Source organism: Ambystoma mexicanum, chromosome 2p (assembly GCF_040938575.1).
Source record: "Ambystoma mexicanum isolate Mex_15411 chromosome 2p, UKY_AmexF1_1, whole genome shotgun sequence".
Lineage (NCBI taxonomy): Eukaryota > Metazoa > Chordata > Amphibia > Caudata > Ambystomatidae > Ambystoma > Ambystoma mexicanum.
The window spans coordinates 338,473,623-338,494,631 of NC_090923.1; the positions used below are offsets into that span (position 1 = coordinate 338,473,623).

Below are 21,009 nucleotides of genomic sequence, written 5' to 3' on the forward strand. Positions count from 1 at the left end.
GTCCTCTCCCTAAGCCCCGCCTCTGGCAGCCATGTTCAGATTTGGTAAGCACGTAAAGTGGCAGTATGACCAAGAAGAGCCACAGAGAGGGTTCGCATATGAATCCATGCCAGACCCGTGCTGGAGAACAATAGTTACAGGTAAGTAACTTAAACCTTCTCCAGCATGGGGTCTGGCATGGATTCACATGCTCATGAATAGCGAATACACAACAGTACAAAATTACATAATCACGGGAGGTGGCAAGGCTCAACAGAAGCAATTAACTCTTACCTCTGGGACAGACTCGCCTCAAGCGTGGCACTGCTTGGACGACTCTAGACTCATCCCTGGAATCCCTGTCAACGCAGTAGAACTTTGTGAAGGTGTGCGTGGACCCGTAGCAGCCCTGAAGATGTCTAGCAGGGGCACACCAGACAGGAACACTGTCATCGCAGCGATCGCTCTGGGAGTGGGCACAGACGGCCCGGCAGCGGTCAGTTCGCCAACCAATGGCAGTGCATGATGCAGCCAGAGGGCCATCTTGAGATGGAAGCCTTAGACAAGGCCTTCCCATGGTTCACAAAACCAAAGTACACAAATAATTGTGAAGTCTACCGAAAACTTAGTGCGTGTCATGTAGAACTTCAAGGCACGAGTGCAAGGCCTTCTCTGCCGGCGACAAAGGTTTCGGGAAGAAAACAAGCAACACCAAAGGCTCGTTGATGTGGAATTCAGACAGCACCTTTGGCATGAAAGAAGGGTGCAATAGTACTAACACCCTTGACTTGTGGAAAGTCAGGTACAGTTGCTAGCAGGATAGGGCTTGGATTTCACCTAAACGTCTGGCAGAGGTGATGGGCACAAGGAAAGCAGTCTTCCATGAGAGAATCTTGAGTGGGGCCTGATGCATAGACTCGAAGGCCCTCCCTCCCCCCCCATGAGCCTCGTCAGAAGCTCTGAGTTCCCACGCCAGAACAGGCCTTCACCAGCGGGAAGGATCAGAAAAGATCTTTGAGAAATTCCTTGACAAGTCTGTGGGACCACAGTGAGGATCTCCCCCAGGGACCTGGTGTAGCAAGAGATAGCCTCACAATGCACCTTGATGGATGTGTGAGCCAGTCCAGCTTTTGCCAAGGACAGCAAGTACGGAAGGATCAGAGGTGCCGTGACCCTCAGAGGGGTAATCTTCTGCGACCGGCTCCACGTAGCAAAACGTTACCACTTATGGCCGAAGCACTCATTTCTTTTTTACATTTAGAAAGCGCACAAGGCGGTACTGGGGCATTGTGGTGCTGTACCAGCAATGTTTACTTGGTTACATGAACGCCTGTCTGAGGTTCTTGGTTACAGTGAACCCGATAAAAGACAGATGGATATATTAACATAGTATTTTATTTTTTACATTTATAAAGAAGTCAAGTCAATGACACCCTGTCAAAACTCCTCGTTGAGAGGGATCTTGTCTGTGAAATATCCAGACACCTGTATCCAATGGGCATCCAGGAATTCTTCTCGGGGACGCATCTGCAACCTGCAGATACATGCAAAGTAGATGTAGGACGCCATCATGCCCAGTAACGACTTGATGGCCTGCACTGTAGCCGTCTTCGTCGACGACAGTTGTTACTCCTTACCTTGAATGGCTGCTAGCCTCTCCTCCGAGGGCGACGCCAGGCAAGACACTGTTGAATCTGGCACCAAGCAACAGCGCATTCTGTGATGGCATTAAGCAGGACTTTGGATAGTTGACGGAGAAACCCAGAGCCGTCAATGGACAGTCGCCTTAGTGCGTTTGACAGCCAGCTCCTGCGAGCGGGTGTGCATCAGCCAATCGTCCAGGTACAGGTGTACGTGTATGCCCTGCAGAGGTAGATGGGCCTCCACTGGTGCCAGGCATTTTGGGAACACTCTTGGGGCCAGACTTCAAGCCGAATGGTAGGGACCTACTGGTAGTGCTGGCCCTGCACCACGAAACAGACATTTACGATATTTCTTGTGAATGGGGACGTGGAAATGGAGGTCCTCCAGGTCCAACGACATCAAGAAATCCCTTTTTGCAGTTGGCTGAGCACATGCTGCAACGTGACCATCCTGAATTTTTGGGACATTTGTTCGGCCATCCAGGGGAGTTGCTAGGTCTGGAAAAGACCCGGGGCTAAGCTGATGTCAGAACTGTTGGGACTGGGGGCTAGCTAGTCTTTTGGCTGTAGCTCCTGAGATTCTATCCGGGGCTACAACCAAAAGATCAGGGGCTATAGCCCCCTTAGCCCCCCCCTAGCAACGCCCCTGCGGCCATCGTAGGTCCAGGATGGGTCTCCAGGCCCCAATCATCTTTCTGACTAAAAAGTATCTGTAATAGACTTCAGAGCCCCAGAGCTTTTGGGCAACTAGCTCTATCACCCCTTTTCATAGCATGGCTCGTACCTCTTCCAGAGGTTGAGGGATGTGCTGCTCCTGATGGGGAACCAGCAGAATAAGAGGACACCTGCGTTGGAACTCCAAGGTGTGCCCCTGGGGATGAGAGCGTCCAGCACCCATCTGTCAGTGGTGATCTTCCTCCACTCTGACGAACTTAGCCGGCCTCCCACCGGGATGCACGAGTGGGGGCCCTGACATCTTGGCCGGTTCAGGCTTGCTTGGGCACCGGCAATGCTGTCCTCCACTCCCGTAGGCCTGGGAGCAGCCTATGTAGGTTTCTTGCGTTGAGGACCGGGAACTCTTGATGGCCTGCTCGATTTTCCCCTGAAGGAGCGACAAGACGAGCAGTGCTGCTGGAGAGTGCTGAGGAAATGGGCCGTCTCCGTATCCTTTTTGATGGCCTGTAGGGACTCGTTGACAGCCTTCCCCCAAAGGACATGTCTAGTACCTTTGCTTGGACCTCCTGCTGGAAGTAAGGGGCCTACATCCATCCCTGCCGATGAAAGCAGACACTGTTCCCCATCTGCCAGAACCCTGTGTCAGCGACATCCACTGCCACCGTGATGGCATGGTTCAGATGTCACCTTCCCCTCCTGGAAGAGGACGAGGGCTTCATCTTATCGTCTGGGAGGAACTCCAGGATCGGTCCTAGCTTGTACCACAATTCCCAGTCATACCTGGCTAGGATCACCAGGGCGTTGGCCGCTCCGATTGTGGATGCTGTTGTGTAAATCACCTTCTTCCCCCATGGCGTCCGTCCATTTTCCCTCATTGGCCAGAGGGACAGACAATGAGGACGGGTTAGCCGACTGTTTCCTCACGGCCACTGACACTGACACTACAGAGTCCAGGGTCAGGAGACCGGTACCCTATACTACTTTGAGCGTAGCTAGAGCTGTGCAAGGGTTTTTCATGAGTGCCAGACCCTCCTCCCAAATATCACCCAGAAAGGGCACAGCCATGATAGTCTTCCTTTTGACCTCTCACCTTTGGTACAAGAAGCCCTCCTTTTCGGTTTCCACGGACACCTGCTAAAATATCTCAGAGGCCCTGGTGATCATGGAGTGGAGCGAACCCACCTCATCCGGTGGGCACACCCTATGAGGAGCATCTAAATGTGGCGATTCATTGTCTGCCAGGACGAAGACTTAGTCTTCATCCATGCTCATGGCCGCAACTGCCCCAGTCTCTGGGTCTGCACGGGAGGGAGGTGGGGGCCCGACAAGGAGGAGGTGGATACTGTGGCCTCAGGTGACACTTCATCTTTTTAGATGGAGGTTGATCGGGGGCCTGAGGCACTACACGTACCATGGCATTCCCCACTGGATCTCTGACACCAAGGTGTGGAGAGTTGATAATGAAATGTCCCTGGGCTGAGTGGGCCAAGAATGAAAACTAGGCCCTGCGCCATCGTCTTCCTCATCATCCTCATGGACCGTATGCATGGACTCTTGATTTTCGTCGTCCGTAAACACACCTCCATAGTTTGAGTGGCGACCTGGGAGGACCAGTTAGGGGCCTCCTCACCGCCCCACCCTTTTTCCTCCCCGAGGGGTTTGAACCGGGACTTGGTCCAGTGCCTTTACCCCATCTGGAGTGCCTGCAGTATTTGCCAAGGCCTCTGCGGTGGCGTCACGTCATGGTGGCAGGGACACTTTCTGAGCTGCGAGAGCCACCCTCGTAGGATCAAGACACATAGCTGCTGTTGTAGTAGTAGCCGTTGACGAAGTCGCCAACAAGGCCTTGGTCTGTGCCGGTTCAGCCTGCTTGTGCTGAGCTGCCTTCTCCTCCATCCTTGGCTTATCTTATTTCTCCCATGGCTTAGCCGGGGTGGACAACTTCCTTTTTGAAGAGGAGTTCAACGGTAGGCTGGCTATGGCAGCGGCAGGTGATTCTGATCGTGCCCTATGCAACTTGGGACCCGCATCAGCAGCAAACCCAGTGGACTCGATCTTGCAGATCGTGGACTCGATATTGCAGACCTTGGCCTTATCTTGGACCCCCAAGGATGGGGCGACCTCAAAGGACCTGCCCGAGCCATGACCCTGCTTGGAGCATGGGTCAGGGGCCTTGTTCGAGTTAAGCCATGCCGCCGGTCTACTAAACCTGTCTTTCGTTGTCTTCTTAAGAGAAACCTAGGCATATCTCAGATTCTACCTCCTTATGGTCCAGGTGTACGCAGTAGAGGCATTGTAAGTGCTTTTCTACCACAAACACATTCTGTAGCCAGCATTTGGTTCAGGGCCTCAAGTGGGACCATCCCTCCTTCTCCTCCGTCATGGTCTGAGGGTGCAAAGTAGGCCCAAGATGGCCTTCTAGAATCTTCGATGAATCTTTGCCCTTGAGGGGCGCAGAACTTCACTGACAACGGATCCCTGTTGCCAGAAGATGAAGAGAGCACACAGGCTCTTTGGAACAAAAATGCAACTTTTATCATCGAAAAACGAGAAGAAAATAGCTCAGAGAGCAAATCGAAGCGTGCAGTAAAAATCTTAAGATGGCTGCAAGAGGCGGTGCTTAGGGAGAGGATTGTGATTCGATGGGGGCAATATGACCCAGATGAGTGATTGGTTTAGAGGAGAAGTACAGTTTTAAAGTGAAAGTGTTTTTTCTTTTACCAAGGATTCCCAGCCTGACCGGGAATATTCATGAACATGTGAAACCATGCCAGACCCCGTGCTGGTGAATTTGCCTTATTATTTATATGTGGCCTTCATTTATGTACTCAGACCTTCAGCTTTCCCGCTCATTTATTCCATAGTTTGACAATTCACTGGTTTACAGAAGGGGGTATCATACATAACCAAGGGAATTCTTTGAAAGTCTGACAATTCCCAGACTCAGGGCATCACTCGAATTCCCTGTCAACACTAAAGAGGTCATCAGGGTTATTGCCAAAGTGAAGCCGGGCGCAGCTACAGGGCAGGACCGCTACACTCCAGTCTTTTATAAATAGCATGGTCCCCTGCTGTCCCTGTTGCTGTGAACGTTATTTAATTGCATGTTCGATGGTGGGTGGACACCAGACTCTTTTACTCAAGCGCCGATCATAATCCTAGCAAAAGAGGGCAGGGATAAGCTAAGCTGTGGCTCATAGGCCAATTTCACTGCTAAACGTGGACACAAAGATCTAAGCAGGAGTCTTAGCGGAGCGGTTCAATCAGGTGCTCCCTAAACTAATCCACAATGACCAGGTGGGGTTTATCAGAGGCAGGCAGGGTGCCTATAACATCTGCAAGACACTGATAATAATGGCAGGAATGCGGACAGCATCCAAATACCCCATACTATTCACTGTTGATGCAGAGAAGGCCTTCGATAGGGTTGAGTGGCAGTTCCTGGAACAGGCCCTACGGAGAGCAGGTATCAGCCCCAGGTGGCTCACCGGAGCACTGGCAAAATACCAAAATAGAAGGACCAATGGTGTAGTTAATGGACTGGCGTCCACACAGTTTCCCTGTCCCGGGGAACTCGCCAGAGTTGCCCACTGTCATCCCCAATCTTTGCCATAACACTAGAACCTCTGGCAACATCCACCCGCGCCACCGCACAGATTCAGGGGATAAACATGTGCCGACAGAATTCAAACCAACCCTATACGCGTATTGTGTCCTGACATAAATCACGCACCAGGGTATGTCAGTCCCCGCATTTTCTGAGGTTATAGCATCGCAGAGAGCCCTATGCAGGTTCAAAGTTAATCTTATGAAGACAATAGCGTTGCCACTAACAAACCCATTGCCCCCACACGGTAGAAACGCTCACTACACAGGGCTTAAAGGTAAACACTACCAGCATAAAATACCTCAGGATATTTATCACGCCAAGACACAATGATATGTTTGGGAGCAACTACCCCCTGTTATGGGATAGCATAAAACAAGACCTCCAGAAATTGTCAGGGCTGACACTATCCTGGGCAGAACATTGCACAACAATAAAAATGAATGTCCGGTCTGGATTATTGTTCCTGTTCCAGGCGCTCCCCCTCAATCTGTTGACAACCTTTCATGAGGAGATACAAAGAACTGACATTTCTGTGGGTGGAAAAGAGGCCAAGAGTTGCGTATAATACATTGATCCTGCCAAGAGGAGAGGGAGGTATGGGCTTGATATGATTATTTATATCATGCTCATACACAAGTGTTTGAACGCGAAACACCTTCTGGTATTCTTATGAATAATACTACAGAGTACCAAGCCGCCCAACATGGGATCCTGGTGGATCACCTGTGCGAAAAGGGCTAAGGGGTTCCGGGCGGCAGCAGCTTCCCTACCATTGCTAGCAAGCAATGGAACTCCCTTCCGGTCCAACTAAGAGCACAAGAGTCCTTTTGGGTACTCGGTAAAAAACGCACCTCTTAACGCAAGGCCTGTGGAACGTAGCAATATCCAACTATCCATCCATGGTATCACAAATCTTACTATGTACATTTTTGTACCTTTAACAATGCATTTGAACTGCATTTACCATGCCTCTTGTATATATGAAAACAAATGGGTGGCGATGGAAAATGCCTTGTTCGCACCAGTCACCCATGTTGAATGGTCCCGTACAAGAACCTGCCACACAGATTCCAATCCCACCCCGTGCACTCTGCTCTCTCGCATGTATGAAAACCCACAGGCAACATGAAGGGTGTCACATCCTGGCCATCACCTTTAAGCTGTACATGGCGCCCCCCGCCCCCTCGATTAGGGATACAAATATAGAATCACTAAGACTGCAACCCTCCTATGGAGGCAGGTCTCACCAGGAGGGTACTCTCTAGCACAAGTTGGAACTAGAAGCCGCCCTTGGGGTCCCAGGCATTCCCCCCCTCCCTCCCACTCCCTGACATTTCCACAATTGATTGGGGCCCTCATGGAGCAGTGCTGGATCCCCAATACATTTGCACACTCGAAAGGTAAGGCCTTATATGGCTCTATACAAAGCCCTCCTGCTTAGAGGCTACATTTCAACACCGAACACCCAAAAAGTGTGGTCAACGGAGACGCAACTCCCGGAGGACGCAAATGTCTGGCAGTCCATTTATGAAGCGACATGGTCCTATATTATTGAAAAATGCAATATAAAATGCACAATGCTAGGCTCCTCTTTGTATCTAACCCCTCAAAGATGTACCCAAACGTCAGCCCCCTAAGTTGGAGAAATTGCAAGAGAAGGAAGCATATACTGGCTATATGGTGGGCATGCCTGTACGCACAAACATACTGGAAGGAAGTTCAGGCATCGATAAGGGACATAGACGGCACCAACAGAGACCTATCACCATTACTGGTACTATTTAGCTTGAATACACTCGTCTCCCACACATGCAAAGAAATCTCTTACTGAAAGCCAGAGTATGTATCACGCTACACTGGAAAAGGGCCCACCCACCAACGCGGTGTGAATGGTTAACCAAATTGCGCAAAATAAACGACATGGAAAGACTCACGGCTAGCTTACTAGAATCACACGCACGCATCGACACAAGTGGCTGCAGTTCATGGAGTACTACCCTCGGCACATGGAGAGAGAGACAAGGTTGAAGTTCACATGGCCCACACTCCCTTAACACATCCTAATTCCAGGACGCACCCCCTAACACCCTGTTGGCCAGCCCGAAAGACACGTGACACCCATTACCTTATCCGTTTGATCCAGACGAGTGTGACATTGTTCCCACCGGCCCCATTAGGTGGGAGGGAAGGGAGAGAGGGGATGTTGAACAAGTTGTTTGGTTGAATTTACACCATGGTTTCCACGTTGACAGGTATTATTGTTTCTGGGGACTTGTTCCCAAACAAAATGTTTAAAATACTGTGGTGTACCGCATCTCGTAAGCAATGGTTAATAAAAACGTTTTTTAAAAAAAGAAAAGCAGCAAAGACACTTTATTACCCATACAACTAATTGTATTGGTGCTGTCTGGCGTGGAAAACCAAGTAAACCTGGTTTAATATGCTCTAAAGGATGCTGCGAGTTCTGTGTTCAACGTCCACTTCAGCAAAGCAGATATTTCAGGCCTGCCTCATGGTCCACCCAGACAAAGGGGTGGCCAAAAACAATTATGTGAAGCAGGGCTCAAAGAATATTTAGTACCTCAATGGCTTCCACATTGGTTTATTGGGCTACTAAAGCAGTACACATGACTGCATCCCTGGTGGAACCAAAACTAAAATTCAGTCCCCAGTACTCCAGACCATACACTTCTGGAAATAGAATCACCCTGGCGGGAAAATGGGACTAGGCCCAAGTAACAATATTTATTTATTATTGCATTTATAGCAGCGCACAAAGCCCTGAGGCATATAGATGCTAGAGTACTGACAGGTTAAACGTTACATGGTTACAAAAACAGTGAGGAAAAAGGTTACATGGTTACATGAATTACAGGGGGGGGTGCGGGTGGTGGAAGAGAAATACCAATGTGGTACAAACATTAAGAAAGGAGTCTGAAGAGTGAGGAGCGTCAGAATAAACCCCATAACGGAGTATATAAAAATGCCCATTAAGCATATGAGAATGCACCAAGCAGACAGATGTACAGTGAGCAGAGACGAAGTGCTACAAGCCGCCACAGCTTTACATTAGTAGTACAAAGTAATTTTAGTCATGTAGGGTATGGCCTTTAGTTACAGGAACAATAAAGAAGAGTGTCACACAGCAGGGGAGCTGGGGCCACGTCAGTAGAAAGAAGGTCTAGCATCGTGGCAGACTGTTACACGAGTGGTAAAAGATAGCATAAGCGACCGGCCATGAGGAAGAGGAACATGCATAAGGCATCGATGTCCTTACCTAGTATAACCCCAGGCTAGGCATGAAGTCAAAGAAAAGTATCAGCAGGTTCCCTGCATTGGCAAACTACTTATGAAGGGAGTTGGGCACCATCGATGTAAGAAGAGTGCCAGGTAGGCGAGGAAAACCAACATATTTGCTGCCATTGCCGGATAGAGCCTAAAAGGGGAAGAGACCCCGATGGGCTACTAGGACATCCCATCCGGAAAAGTAGTGTTGCAGCTGTTGGGAAGATTTATCAGTTTTATGCTTAATCCCGTCTCTTAGTGAGACCCCCAGCACTTTTTGCTGAACGGCTGGACCATTTTCTTTCTATCCTGAATGAGCGGAGCCTTTTTCCCCCTCATTCATTCTTATTTGTGCTGACTTTTGGAACTCTGTTCTCGGTGTTCTACCTTTACTATGGAATCTACTTTCCTTCATATCTCTTTAAAAGCATCTATGTTTAGCTTTTACAGCACACAGCACCCTATCTGCAGTGTTGCCGGGAACCCTTTGGGTTCTCCTTTGATATTATTTGACTATCCCCAAGAACTTCTATTCTTAAGGATAGAGGGATACTTTGTATGCTTCCTAAATAACTTGAGCGAGATTAGCACACACCACCTCACGTGGAGTGCTAAAAGGGAGACCTAGTATCCCCCTCATCTCTGCTCCTGTGTCTTTTTGGTCACAGTGACAACCCTAGTGTGATGGCTGGTGGCAGTAGACCTGTTCTACCAACGTTTGTGCCATTTTCAATAGCAGACTGCGTTCACAGCCTCGGTTATGCACAAAAGGGTCAGCTATTTTCTAACATGGTGGCTCCTCCTTTTTTTTCCCCATTTCTTGTGTGGTTGTCCTTTGTTAGGCCTTCTTGATTCTGGGAGGGGGTCGGTCTGAATGTGAGTTTTGCCTTTGGCAGGAACCCTTTGTGTAGTCCACCTAGGCTCCAATGTGTCTGTGAAGGCAGGCAGCAGGGGAGAAGTTTAAACACTCCACTGTTCTTTGTCTGCCGCAGTGCCTTAATGGAACCAGTTCCCACTGGGCGGTTGGCTGTCCTGAATGGACAGCCACCCACCCCTTTCTGTAAACTGCTCAGAGTTTGCAGAGGAGTAAATGGGAAATCCGAATAAAAGGTGAGGTTCCTGAAGCAGAAGGCAAGTCGACCACTGGAACAAAAGATCTGAAGCTGTAGATGACCAGGGATGCCTGAAGACCCTTCCAGCAACCGTGAAGCAGCCACTGCTGTCCTGACCTCGTTTTCCTATAGGCTGAGGAGCTCCGAAGAGGACGACTCCTTCCCTTTGGCTGGTAGGACAAACCTGCCCCAAGACGAACTGCAGAAAGAGCCATCCCCTGAGGTGTTGTGACCTTCCAGGGCTGCATACCGTGAACACCAGACGGACCTCTGACCCATCTGCAATGCAACATCTTTGCATGGTTGAATCCACTGAACCTTGTGAGGTCTAGGACCTTGTTAGGGGTGTTTTCCTAAAGTTCAATTGAGGTAAGACTTCATAAAACTATCCCTTGGCATAAAGGTCCCCGTCGATAGTACTCAAAGAACCTAGAGTGGCAGAGCAGTCAGGCTCATCACAGGAGGAAGTTGTGAGCTGTAAGTAAGTACTCTGAACCCAGTAAGTACAGTAGTCCAAAGAGAAATGTACACAAAATGTTATATTAATAAATACATTATATTTACACAAGGGAGGTAGATAAATACTTAGTTCACTTATCCAACACACAGGAATTATAAATTATAAATAACACTTTTCAAAGGACATTGCTTCATTGGTAGTTGCTCGAAGCACAACTGTTATACAGTTTGACACTACTGACAGTTCTACCATATTATCGGTACTACCGCACACCTGCTTTAAGACAAAGCTCGATGGTAATTGTATTTAGTTAGCAAAACCACATAAGAAAGTCTTTTAGGAAGCAAAAGGTTGGTTAATCACACAGCAGCAGAGCCTAACGTTCTTGACACTTTTCGGGCAAATACACACTTTCAAAGTCCAATCCCTAACTATACAAAAAAGTCAGTGTAGGAATGGATTCAAAGTCTTAAGCAGCAGCAGAGCAGCAAAGGTTCCTCAGGATACTTTTAGTCTTTAGGATATGTTACTTTGCAATTCAACAGGACTTCCTAAAGAGAGACAGACTGGCAAGCCTGGGTCAGAGGTAGCGTGGACACCTCTTCACGCAATCCAGTCACTCAGGAGCGACCTTTTGATTCAAGGTAAGTTATATCTTTGCCCCCACCCCACAGTACCTTCGGTTAGAAGAAATGTTTGTAGCTGGATTCTCTGTGCAGTTGTGACGGACCCGGTCTCTCGATTCCTCGGTCTGGTGAATAAAGGAAGAACTGAATGGGATGTCTTGGAAGCAGTCTCGAGAGAGGAACCTTGGCACAGATTGCTTCAGTCTCCTTGGTCAGCCTGCGATTATGGTGCTATTTTCCCAGCACCACCAACAAAGGATGGCATTTGCCCAGTCGATCTTCTTCGATTTTGAAAAACTGCACTCTGGCGAGGGGACTTCGATGAGTGCTTATTGTACGGTCAATCTTACTAGATTCTGCAGTCCATGGACAATAACCGTTCATTGTTGTAGCTGATAAAAAGGTGCCAAAACCGCAGACAGACATGAGACTGAAGAAATCCTTGCCGAGGGTCCTCTCTCGCGACTGCTGCTGTGACATCCCATTCAGTCCTTCCATTACCAGACCAAGTAATCGGGAGACTGGATCTGTCGCTCCTGCACAGGACAAAATCCAGCTGCATTTTTAGCAACCAACCTAAGGTACATACCTCAAGCCAAATAGTCGCTTCAGGGTGACCCGAGTGCGTTACAAGTTGTTTAGGTGTCCACCCATACATACCACTGGCCCAAGTCTAACAGCTTATGCTCTGTTAGGGCGTGTTCTGAAGGGCCCCTAGAAATTGTGTCATCTCACCAAGGCATTTTATTTAAGTGACTAAATATCCTGAGGAAATTTGTCTTTTCTACTTCTGCAGAAGAGTTTTGTTGCAGTCCTACACAGACTTTGATGAACTCTTGGATAATTAGGGATTGGACTATCAAAGCATTAGAAGCCTTGAAAGGTGTTATCAGAAAGTAAATGACTGCTAAAATGCAGAATAACCCTCCTTTTCCTTCCTACAGACTTTGGGCCTCATTAGGACCCAGGCGGTAAGGGGTTTACGGCGGCGTAAACAGCGCCGACCCTTACCGCCTGATTCCGAGGTCCCTTAGCGCCATGGAGGTTTTAACACCTGCTTTTAGCAGGTGTTAAAATCCATGGCGCTAAGGGACCTTGTTGTTAATTACGCCACCGTAATTTACGGTGGCGTAATTAACGCCTTCCCCACTCCCATTATGCCCTATGGGGCAAAAATGGGAATGGGGAAGGGTAAATGGGTTAATGGGGACTTACCGCCCCACTCACCTCGGAATGGGGCGGTAAGTCCACCAATCACCATGGCGTAAACATAGTTTACGCCATGGTGGTAAAGGTACGACCCAGGCGGTAACTTACCGCCTGGGTCGTAATGAGGCCCTTTGTCTGAAGTGACTTTGGTGAATGAAAGCAACAGCCATTTCTCTAACAAATGCAAGTGCGCGGCACTACTGTAATACGGTAGAACTGTCATTTTCTGTAACAATTGCAATCGTGAGCAACTACTATTGAAGCAGTCACCTATGAAAGGTAGTGTGTGTTGGTTAGTCTAAATAAGTATTTATCTACCTTGCCTTGTGTATATAAGAATACATGTATATTTTAATATAACTTCCAGTGTGTAAGAGTTTATTTGGACTATTGTATTGACTGGGTTCATTGTACTTACCTACAGTTCACATCCTCCTCAAAAGATAAGCCTGGCTGCTCTGCCATTCTACCAATTTGTCGGGTAGTACAGACTTATACTAAGAGTTGGGGACCTGTACCAAGGGATAGTTTTATAGAGTTTTACCTCCAAGTGGACTTTTACGAAAACTCCTCCAACAGCAGTACTGGCAGGTTAGGCCGGGAACGTCAGTAGAAGTCATTTTGATCACAAAAATAAAACCATACAACCAAGCAAGTTAATAAACCAAAAGCAAAAGTGTTTAGGTGTCCAAAACAGGGTCCAGAGAATGCCAAAAATGTAATTCTGCCATATCTGAGACTAAGCCAATGGATGGATGCTCCAGTTTATTTATTGGAAATTTGTATGGCGTCTATACACAGGTGTTTAAAAGTGCCACAAGACAAGATGGGGACGTGTTGGGGGGGGGGGATATATTTGCCTTTTGACAATCCTACCGTGCAAGTTCATGACAAGGTGGTAAGTGCAAGAGGGGAGGGGCAGAGGGAGAAGTGCAGGAGTGGGGTACCTAGAAGGGTGGGGGCTGACAAGTGCTGGGCAGGTCAAGATGGGGGTAAGGGAGGATGAGTGCAGTGGACTGAAAGGACCAGGATGGGCTAGTCTGGGAAAATGAGCCTGAGGGCAAGTGCTGGTAAGGATGCTGGGGAGACTGGTAGGGGGTGATCTGGTCCCTGTATGACTGAAGGAACCAGGCCCCAGTCGCAGATGGAGAGTAAGCAGGGAGAGGGAAGGAAGAGGAGAAAAGTAAAGTCTTGAGAAGTTTCCGGAACTTAAGAAGATCCAGCTCAAGTCGGAGGGGGTGGGGGAGAGGCCGTTCCATAGGGAGGAGTCAGCAGAGGAAAGGAATCTACCTCCCACTCTATGCTTGGAGAAATGTGACATGCATAGAGTTGAAGCCAGAAGACAGAGCTCTAGCCGGGAGGTATTTAGGGAGGGACAGCTGGATGTAAAGATGTCCCAAGCCTCGGACAGCCTTGTGGATGATACAAAGGGTCCTGAATTTGATCCTTGCAGTCACCGGGAGCCAGTGGAGAGATTTTATGGCTGGAAAGATGCAGTCCCTGGGCATGAGGAGGATAAGTCTTGCAGTCCTATTCTAGATTAGATGAAGGGGCAAAGGGGGGAAAAAGACAGATTGAGGAAGAGACAGTTGCAGTAGTCTAGCCTAGAGAGAACCAGGGATCTGGAGATGTTGAGCTTCTGGGTGAAGGTGAGGAAAGGTAGAATACCCCTGAGGCGATGCAACCGATTATTGGACTTCTTGGCAAGGTACATGATGTGTGGAGAAACAGAGGAGTCAAAGATGTTCAAGTGGGTGAGGGGAGAGGATCCAGGAAGTCTGACCAATGAGTGATGGGGAAACTATGAGCAGGTGTCCCAATGAGAAGGATATCTGTCTTACTGGCATTAAGGCAGACATCACTGGCAGAGCACCATGCCTGAATAGCAGTCAAGTAGGAGGGAGGGGGAGGTAGAGGAAGGCAGCTTGAAAGAGCTGTGTTCCATCTGCGCAACAATGGAAAGGAGGGGAGAAAGTGGAGATCAGGTGGACCAGAGGGGCCAGGTAGATGTTGAAGATAGGATACAGCCCTGAAGAGTGCCACAGGTAGAAAGTGAGGTGGCGTTTCAAACTAAATCTAAATAACCTAACATCCAGTCTAACCAACACAGACTAATCCATCTTTAGGTTGAAGATAAAAATAAACACACCTGCAGGAACATCTGTTGGGACAAACTCCCAGGTATGCCAGAGGGCCAGTAGGAGTTTGCGGACTCTCGGAAGGCCCAACACCTTCCAAAGGACAAACTGAGGACACGGTCAACGGCAAGTTCAAACTGCAGTTTATTACAAACAAAACCAACAGGAATCAGCACAGCGACAGAAGAAATCCATGGACATCTCAACTTCTCCTGGCTCGCAGGACAGTTTTGGACCCTAACGACATCAAAGTGATGCTACAACCTGGGCCCTTCTCCAGAAAACCTATTGGACCACTGGATGGGGTACAGAGTAATAGGCCATCTATAGTGGACACTATACATGTTAGTCTACTGGCTCTCGCATCTCAGGTGGCTGGTCTGGCCCATTACCAAGTCATTATCTATAACAATGTTGTAGTGTAAGGGTCTTACCATTGGTTCTTGTCCATTGCTACCCCACCTAGGACACTAAGCTGTGATTGGCTAGAGCAGACGTACCCCAGGCCTGGGATCCGCAATGGTTCTCAGCTCTTGGTGTACCTTTTCAAGGTAATAAGAATGCATTGCAACTTTTATGTACCACCTTAGTCTATGAGAGTGCTTGTTTGCTCCGTGCAACACTTGTCTCACATTGTAACATTCTTCTTGCGGTCCTCTGTCTGGTGGCGTGAGATTGGCTCCCTTTCCCAGTGCTGGTTGCTGTCCATTGTCTGCGCCGGCCTGGTCACGTGTTCGGAGTCCATGATTTGGAGCAGTGCACCTCTGAATTATGAGGAATTACTCGCATTTATTGCAGCTGGTGCTACGGTCATTCAGGGAATGGAATGTCATCCATATCTTGTGGACTTGGCAATAAAAGCAATGCCAGTATGTATATGTATCTGTCCTCTAACTATAGAACTGTACGCTTGTGCTGTTCGTGTATTTGAGGGCATGTTTGTGTCCTTAAGTGCGGATGGCACGTGTGCTTCATATCGAACGCTGCTTTGTCGTGGTGTCTATTGACGTCAGCAACATGGCTTCTTGGCGCTTTAATCAATACTGTCAATTGAGAGGTGTTTAGTTGCAGCCTGGGGCTCCTCGTCCTTTCTCGGGTAAATTTGTACCACACCTGGCCTGTAGGGCTGGCTGAGAGGGTACCTCTCGACATACTTGTCAATCATCGGACCACTGGGAATCAGTCTGAAATAGAATGGGCGATCGCTGTGTTTCCTGGCCGCCTTCCGCGTTGTGTATTTTATAGTAGGGTGGAGGAGGCGGTAAACTTCCCCATCCCTCTTCACATCAGCGCAAACCACTGACAGATCGATTGAAGACACCATGTGGCATCAACTCTCCCCAAGGCCAATACTAACAGCTAACCTTCAAACGTCCCACAGCCATAACACAAATATTCTGTCAATCACGCTTGGCCAAAACCTTACAGTGCTTATGCTTGAACCAGACATTAACTCAATTCATACACCAAATCATACACACAGGGTACCTCCATGCCAGATTTCAGAACGAACGAACACACACACACACACACACACACACACGAACACACACACGAACACACACACACACACACACACACACCAAACTTCCAAGCCATCTCTTGCAATAAAAAAGGCACTAAAAAGGCCATGAAAATGCATTCAATTGTGCTACAAAAGACCCAATAACGTAATAAAAGAAAGGTGCCACATACACCATACTGAATGGCAATCTTGACAGGTTATCTTTACTTGACCCAGCTGGCAACATTCTTGAGGGTGTACTGATCCGTTTAATCAGTTTCATAGATTAGGGTGGGGGTGGGTGCCCAGAATATACAGAAGTCCACCTACAGTAGAATACACCGGGTGTAGACATGCTTGAATATGCGAATGGGACATTTACAGGACTTCAGTCACTCCTAGTCTACTACAAGATTATATAGAATATGAAAATGCAGAATGCTGGTGAGCAATATATTTTTTCTACACTGTAACAATAGCTATATAAACCCTACTGATGCACGATCATTGTATTGCCCAAAGCCAGTGAAGCTTCCATAGAATGTATGGCAAAGGCGCAGCAAAGCGGCTAAACTGACCACCACAGTAACGCTCGTGTACACACAGAATCAAAATGCAGACACGCATCGACTTGGTGCTTTTAGGGAAAATGTTTAGCTAGGAATAAATGCCATAAGAAAAGTATTCGCTGGTTCTCATGTTATTTCAAAAGACGGGGTTCTTGAGCATAAATAACTAACTTCCTGTGTTAGGTTAGAATGCCCATAGAAGGTGCAAGACACTGCTAGAATGCGGGAGTCGTGCGAGATCTCGGCAGAATAGGAAAACACAATTATTAAAGTACCACAAAAGCGTCATCCTTCACAACACTTGTGTAATAGGTATCTCAACAATTTGAGTATGGCAAGTGAAGACATGGAAGTCGCAAAACACATCTATACTTCTGTTTGAGATATTGGTTGTTCGAAGAGACTTCTGTTTTTATCTGTATACAAGGAACTGTACTACATGGATACTCTGTCCCAGTTTCCACTTTAGGAATACTTTATTCTTGAAGTTTGAACTTCACTGTTGTTGCCAGACTGGCCAATGTACCCTCTGACCCCATTAACAGAACACAGCATCAGCCTACTTACAGATTTATGAAAGCTGGCATTGAGCTGCTTTGGATCTTTCAAAGCCATCTGCTGGCAAAGTCTTCCCTCAGATTTCAGCTCCTCCAGTATCACACGAAACCCCTTCAGGAATTCCATACCTAAAAAAAGAAAAAGCAATGCAAGTTACGGAAAATGCACATAGCTTTCTCTTCTTGCGTAATGACATTTCAGTATGTCCACAGGACAAAGTTCTAGCAAACCAGGTTAACATCAGCCTTCACCGCGGTCAGTCAGTGGCACTCCAGCCAACGTTTTCAATATGTAGATTTACTTCTTTAGTAACAGCTCCAGGACCACTTATTTTTTTTCTCATTTCTGGATGCCACATCCACATTAACCTACACACGCCCATGGCTTGGAATCAACCACCAACTCATTACAAATGGTCAGGGGTGCTGCTATGTCTGGAAAGGATTTGGGGCTACAATAATGTTGGAACCCGGGGCTAGGTAGCCTTTTGTTTGTAGCCCCGGAGCTTCTATCTGGGGCTACAACCAAAAGACCTGGGGCTATAGCTCCCTTGTGCCCCAAACCCCTAGCAACGCCTCTGCAAATGGTTGACGCAGAAGGATCCCTGGGGTTCAAAACATGTGTGCCACCAAGATGCTAGTAACCAGAAATTTCAGATCACAGAATATTGTTAATAATAGTTATTTCTTATATAGCACTACACACCCACAGGTCTCAGAGCGCTGAAATAACAGAAGACATTTTCCCCACAGAGTGGTACTCAATTTATCGACCTCTGGAAAGATGAAAGGCTGAGTTGACCCTGCCTGGATTCAAACCTGCCACAGCAGGCTGCGCACTGATATCAAGGGCAAGCGCTTAGCTCACTGTGCTCTGACTGGCTGAAAGAAAAAAGAATATATGGACAGCTCACCAATGCAAACAGTTCATAATTACACAAATGAACCAAACCGGAGCTCGGGGCATCTGCAAGGACAGTTTTTCTTTTTGCAACATTCCTCCATCGACTTCAACAGAATCCTACGGCAGATCTGCTTTTTATCTGAATCCTTACTGCTTTCAGGGGTTCTTTTTGCCCATCAGCTGCTTCTCATTTCGTTTAGGGTGCGTGTTAGGAAAGATGTCTCCCTTGGTACATTTCCCTCCATATTTCTATGGACCCCCAAACGTTTTGCTTTTGACCCTGTCACAGTCACTACCCTGGCATTTTGTTATGGGGAAACTAATCAGTCCTTCAGACTATCAGTACTGGGGAACTAGGTTTCCCTTTTGTCTTTTTACCTTTTAGGTAACTTTAACAGTGCAGACAACATCTTCCAATGGAGTGTGGACACTTTATCACCCTAGTCTTTTACACATGAGATTTTTGGTTACTTGTATATGTGCCTAAGGACAAGCTGGTGGCAGCAATTATATTTGTATAAACACAGAGAAGAGACAGGAAAGAACAAATGTTATAACATTTTTCATGAGGAGACACTTCATCCATATTACTGTCTAGTCCTGAAACAATGCACTCATTAATAAATTCTCATTCAAATGTATTTCATCAAATACCATGTACAAACACTCTCGATTCTAAAACATTCATTAATAACCACAGAATTACTTCCTAATACAAAACACAGAAGTGCAAATACACATCACTTACATTTTTAAAGAGCATGACACAAAGACATAACATCTGGATCCAATGTGTCAACATTTCAAAATCCCAACATTTTTCTGTCCCTAGCACCAAGTCAGTTGGACATTCATCAGGGGATGTCCTCTGTGTATCTGCAATTAATTTCTGATTCTTGTACCCTGGGTGAGGTCTACATAAAAACACTTTCTAAACTTGTGCAGTTCGCGAATAACACTTAAGGAATTCGGAAGAGAAAAGAAAATATGTGACCAATCTATTCACCAATACTATTAATTCATCTTCAAACTACAACGATCAAAACAAATATGTTTCACCATTGTATAAGTCAGTGAACACACACGATTCATAGGGGTACCCGCTTGTTATGCATGGTAAATGCGTTTGTAGTTGTAGAAAAATGTCACAGTCCTGTTAGTTGGGGACCATTAATTCATTAAAGCCACCAATTGACCTCTGAGGATCATTGTTTCAAACATCAAAAACACATAAGGAAACTGATCAGTCATATTCATTAGGAAAAAAGGCAATTCCAAGATACGATGTTCCAGGACCCAAAGAGTCTACGGTCAGAGGAGAAATTAAATATCATCCCTCTCCTACCTATTATTGACACTGCAGATATTGCTGTCCTCCACAAAAATCCAATAATGGAAATCACTTTGATCAAACAAAAGCGTTAGGCTTCATACTCTATAGAAAACGGGAGAAAATAAACAAATCCAACTCACTGGCCTAGCCGGTGCATCGCTTTATCTGATCGCACCTTCAAAAGGAACATAAAGCGAAGACTAGTTTCTCCCACGTGTTTTCACTTAACCACCCGATAGTCCGAATCAAACTCACAAAGCACCAACGGGTCTCACATACAGTGCGAAACACGTTTGGCAAAATCACACGCAACCGATTCAATGTTGTTTAAATTGATACGGTCACACTTGAAGCATCTCAATCATTGTATATTAATGTACAACACATGTTGCCTCCATTTAAAAAAAAATAAAAAAATAAAAAATGCACAAGATAACCATCTCACCCCTAAATTGAGACCATAGGACGTCACCGCGCTAGTCCTGCAATGTGACCCAGTGCTTCAGACTGTATACATGGTCTTTTTTTGTAGCATCCACATCTCATTGCAGAAATAGATGGACTACTTCTCCTATCCATCTAAACCAGCGGCCATCTTTAACAACCTAATACTACTCAGCCAGGTCTAACATTTAAATAATGCTACTCCTTTATCCAAACAAGACCCAAAAATGTAACCGTGCACCACCAGTAAATGTTCAGATTTAGACAGTTCGCTTTGGTGATTCATTTCAATATGGACCTATGTTATTAAGACTAACAAAGTTATGCATTAACATAGTTGTATCTTGTATACAGCACCCATGAAGATAGTAGAGTGTTACATTCATTTTGCCTATTTGACACATTTATTCACTAAAGCCGCTCCATCAATGTGGAAGACAAAATAAAGTAACAAAACTTGTTTGCCACTGTACAAATTCAAACATCAGTTTCATAGTTGGACACCAAATCGTAGGCATGAACATTTTTCTTTGCCCACAAATTTCTTAACCTCAGGGTTTTAGAAATACTTACCAAAATCAACCATGCCATCCCAGATGCATCGTAGCCTGTATGGAGAAAGTAAAAGTACAACTAGATGGACTTAACATTGTACCATTCCACCTCCTCATTTAAACCAATTAAATGGCGTTGGATTTGGAAAATCATTTTTTGTTTGAAATTTAAAAGCTTACGATTGGTATCTTCCTTATTGGAACCATGGATCTTCTTAAGCATAAGCCAGGTAAAATCCTCTTGGCTTTGGCCCATCTCAATGAAATGTTTCACATTAGGTGCCTGTATAATTTTGCTTTTGATGCAACTGCGTTGCTCAATCTGATCTTGCACCTTCTGTTTGTCTTTCCTATATAATGTAGTCCACATGGGCAAATGATCATACACAAAATGTTCACTGTTGCAA

General features: G+C 46.6%; 1 protein-coding gene across 2 annotated transcripts in view; it reads right to left on the reverse strand.

The window, feature by feature from the left end:
* Positions 1-21,009, reverse strand: part of IL17RD (interleukin 17 receptor D) — a 347,672-nt gene that overhangs the window by 101,384 nt on the left and 225,279 nt on the right. For both annotated transcript variants that reach the window (XM_069643672.1, XM_069643673.1), the window contains exon 4: positions 17,378-17,496. In XM_069643672.1, coding sequence (XP_069499773.1) covers positions 17,378-17,496 — 119 coding nt within the window. The remainder of the gene's footprint in view (positions 1-17,377; positions 17,497-21,009) is intronic.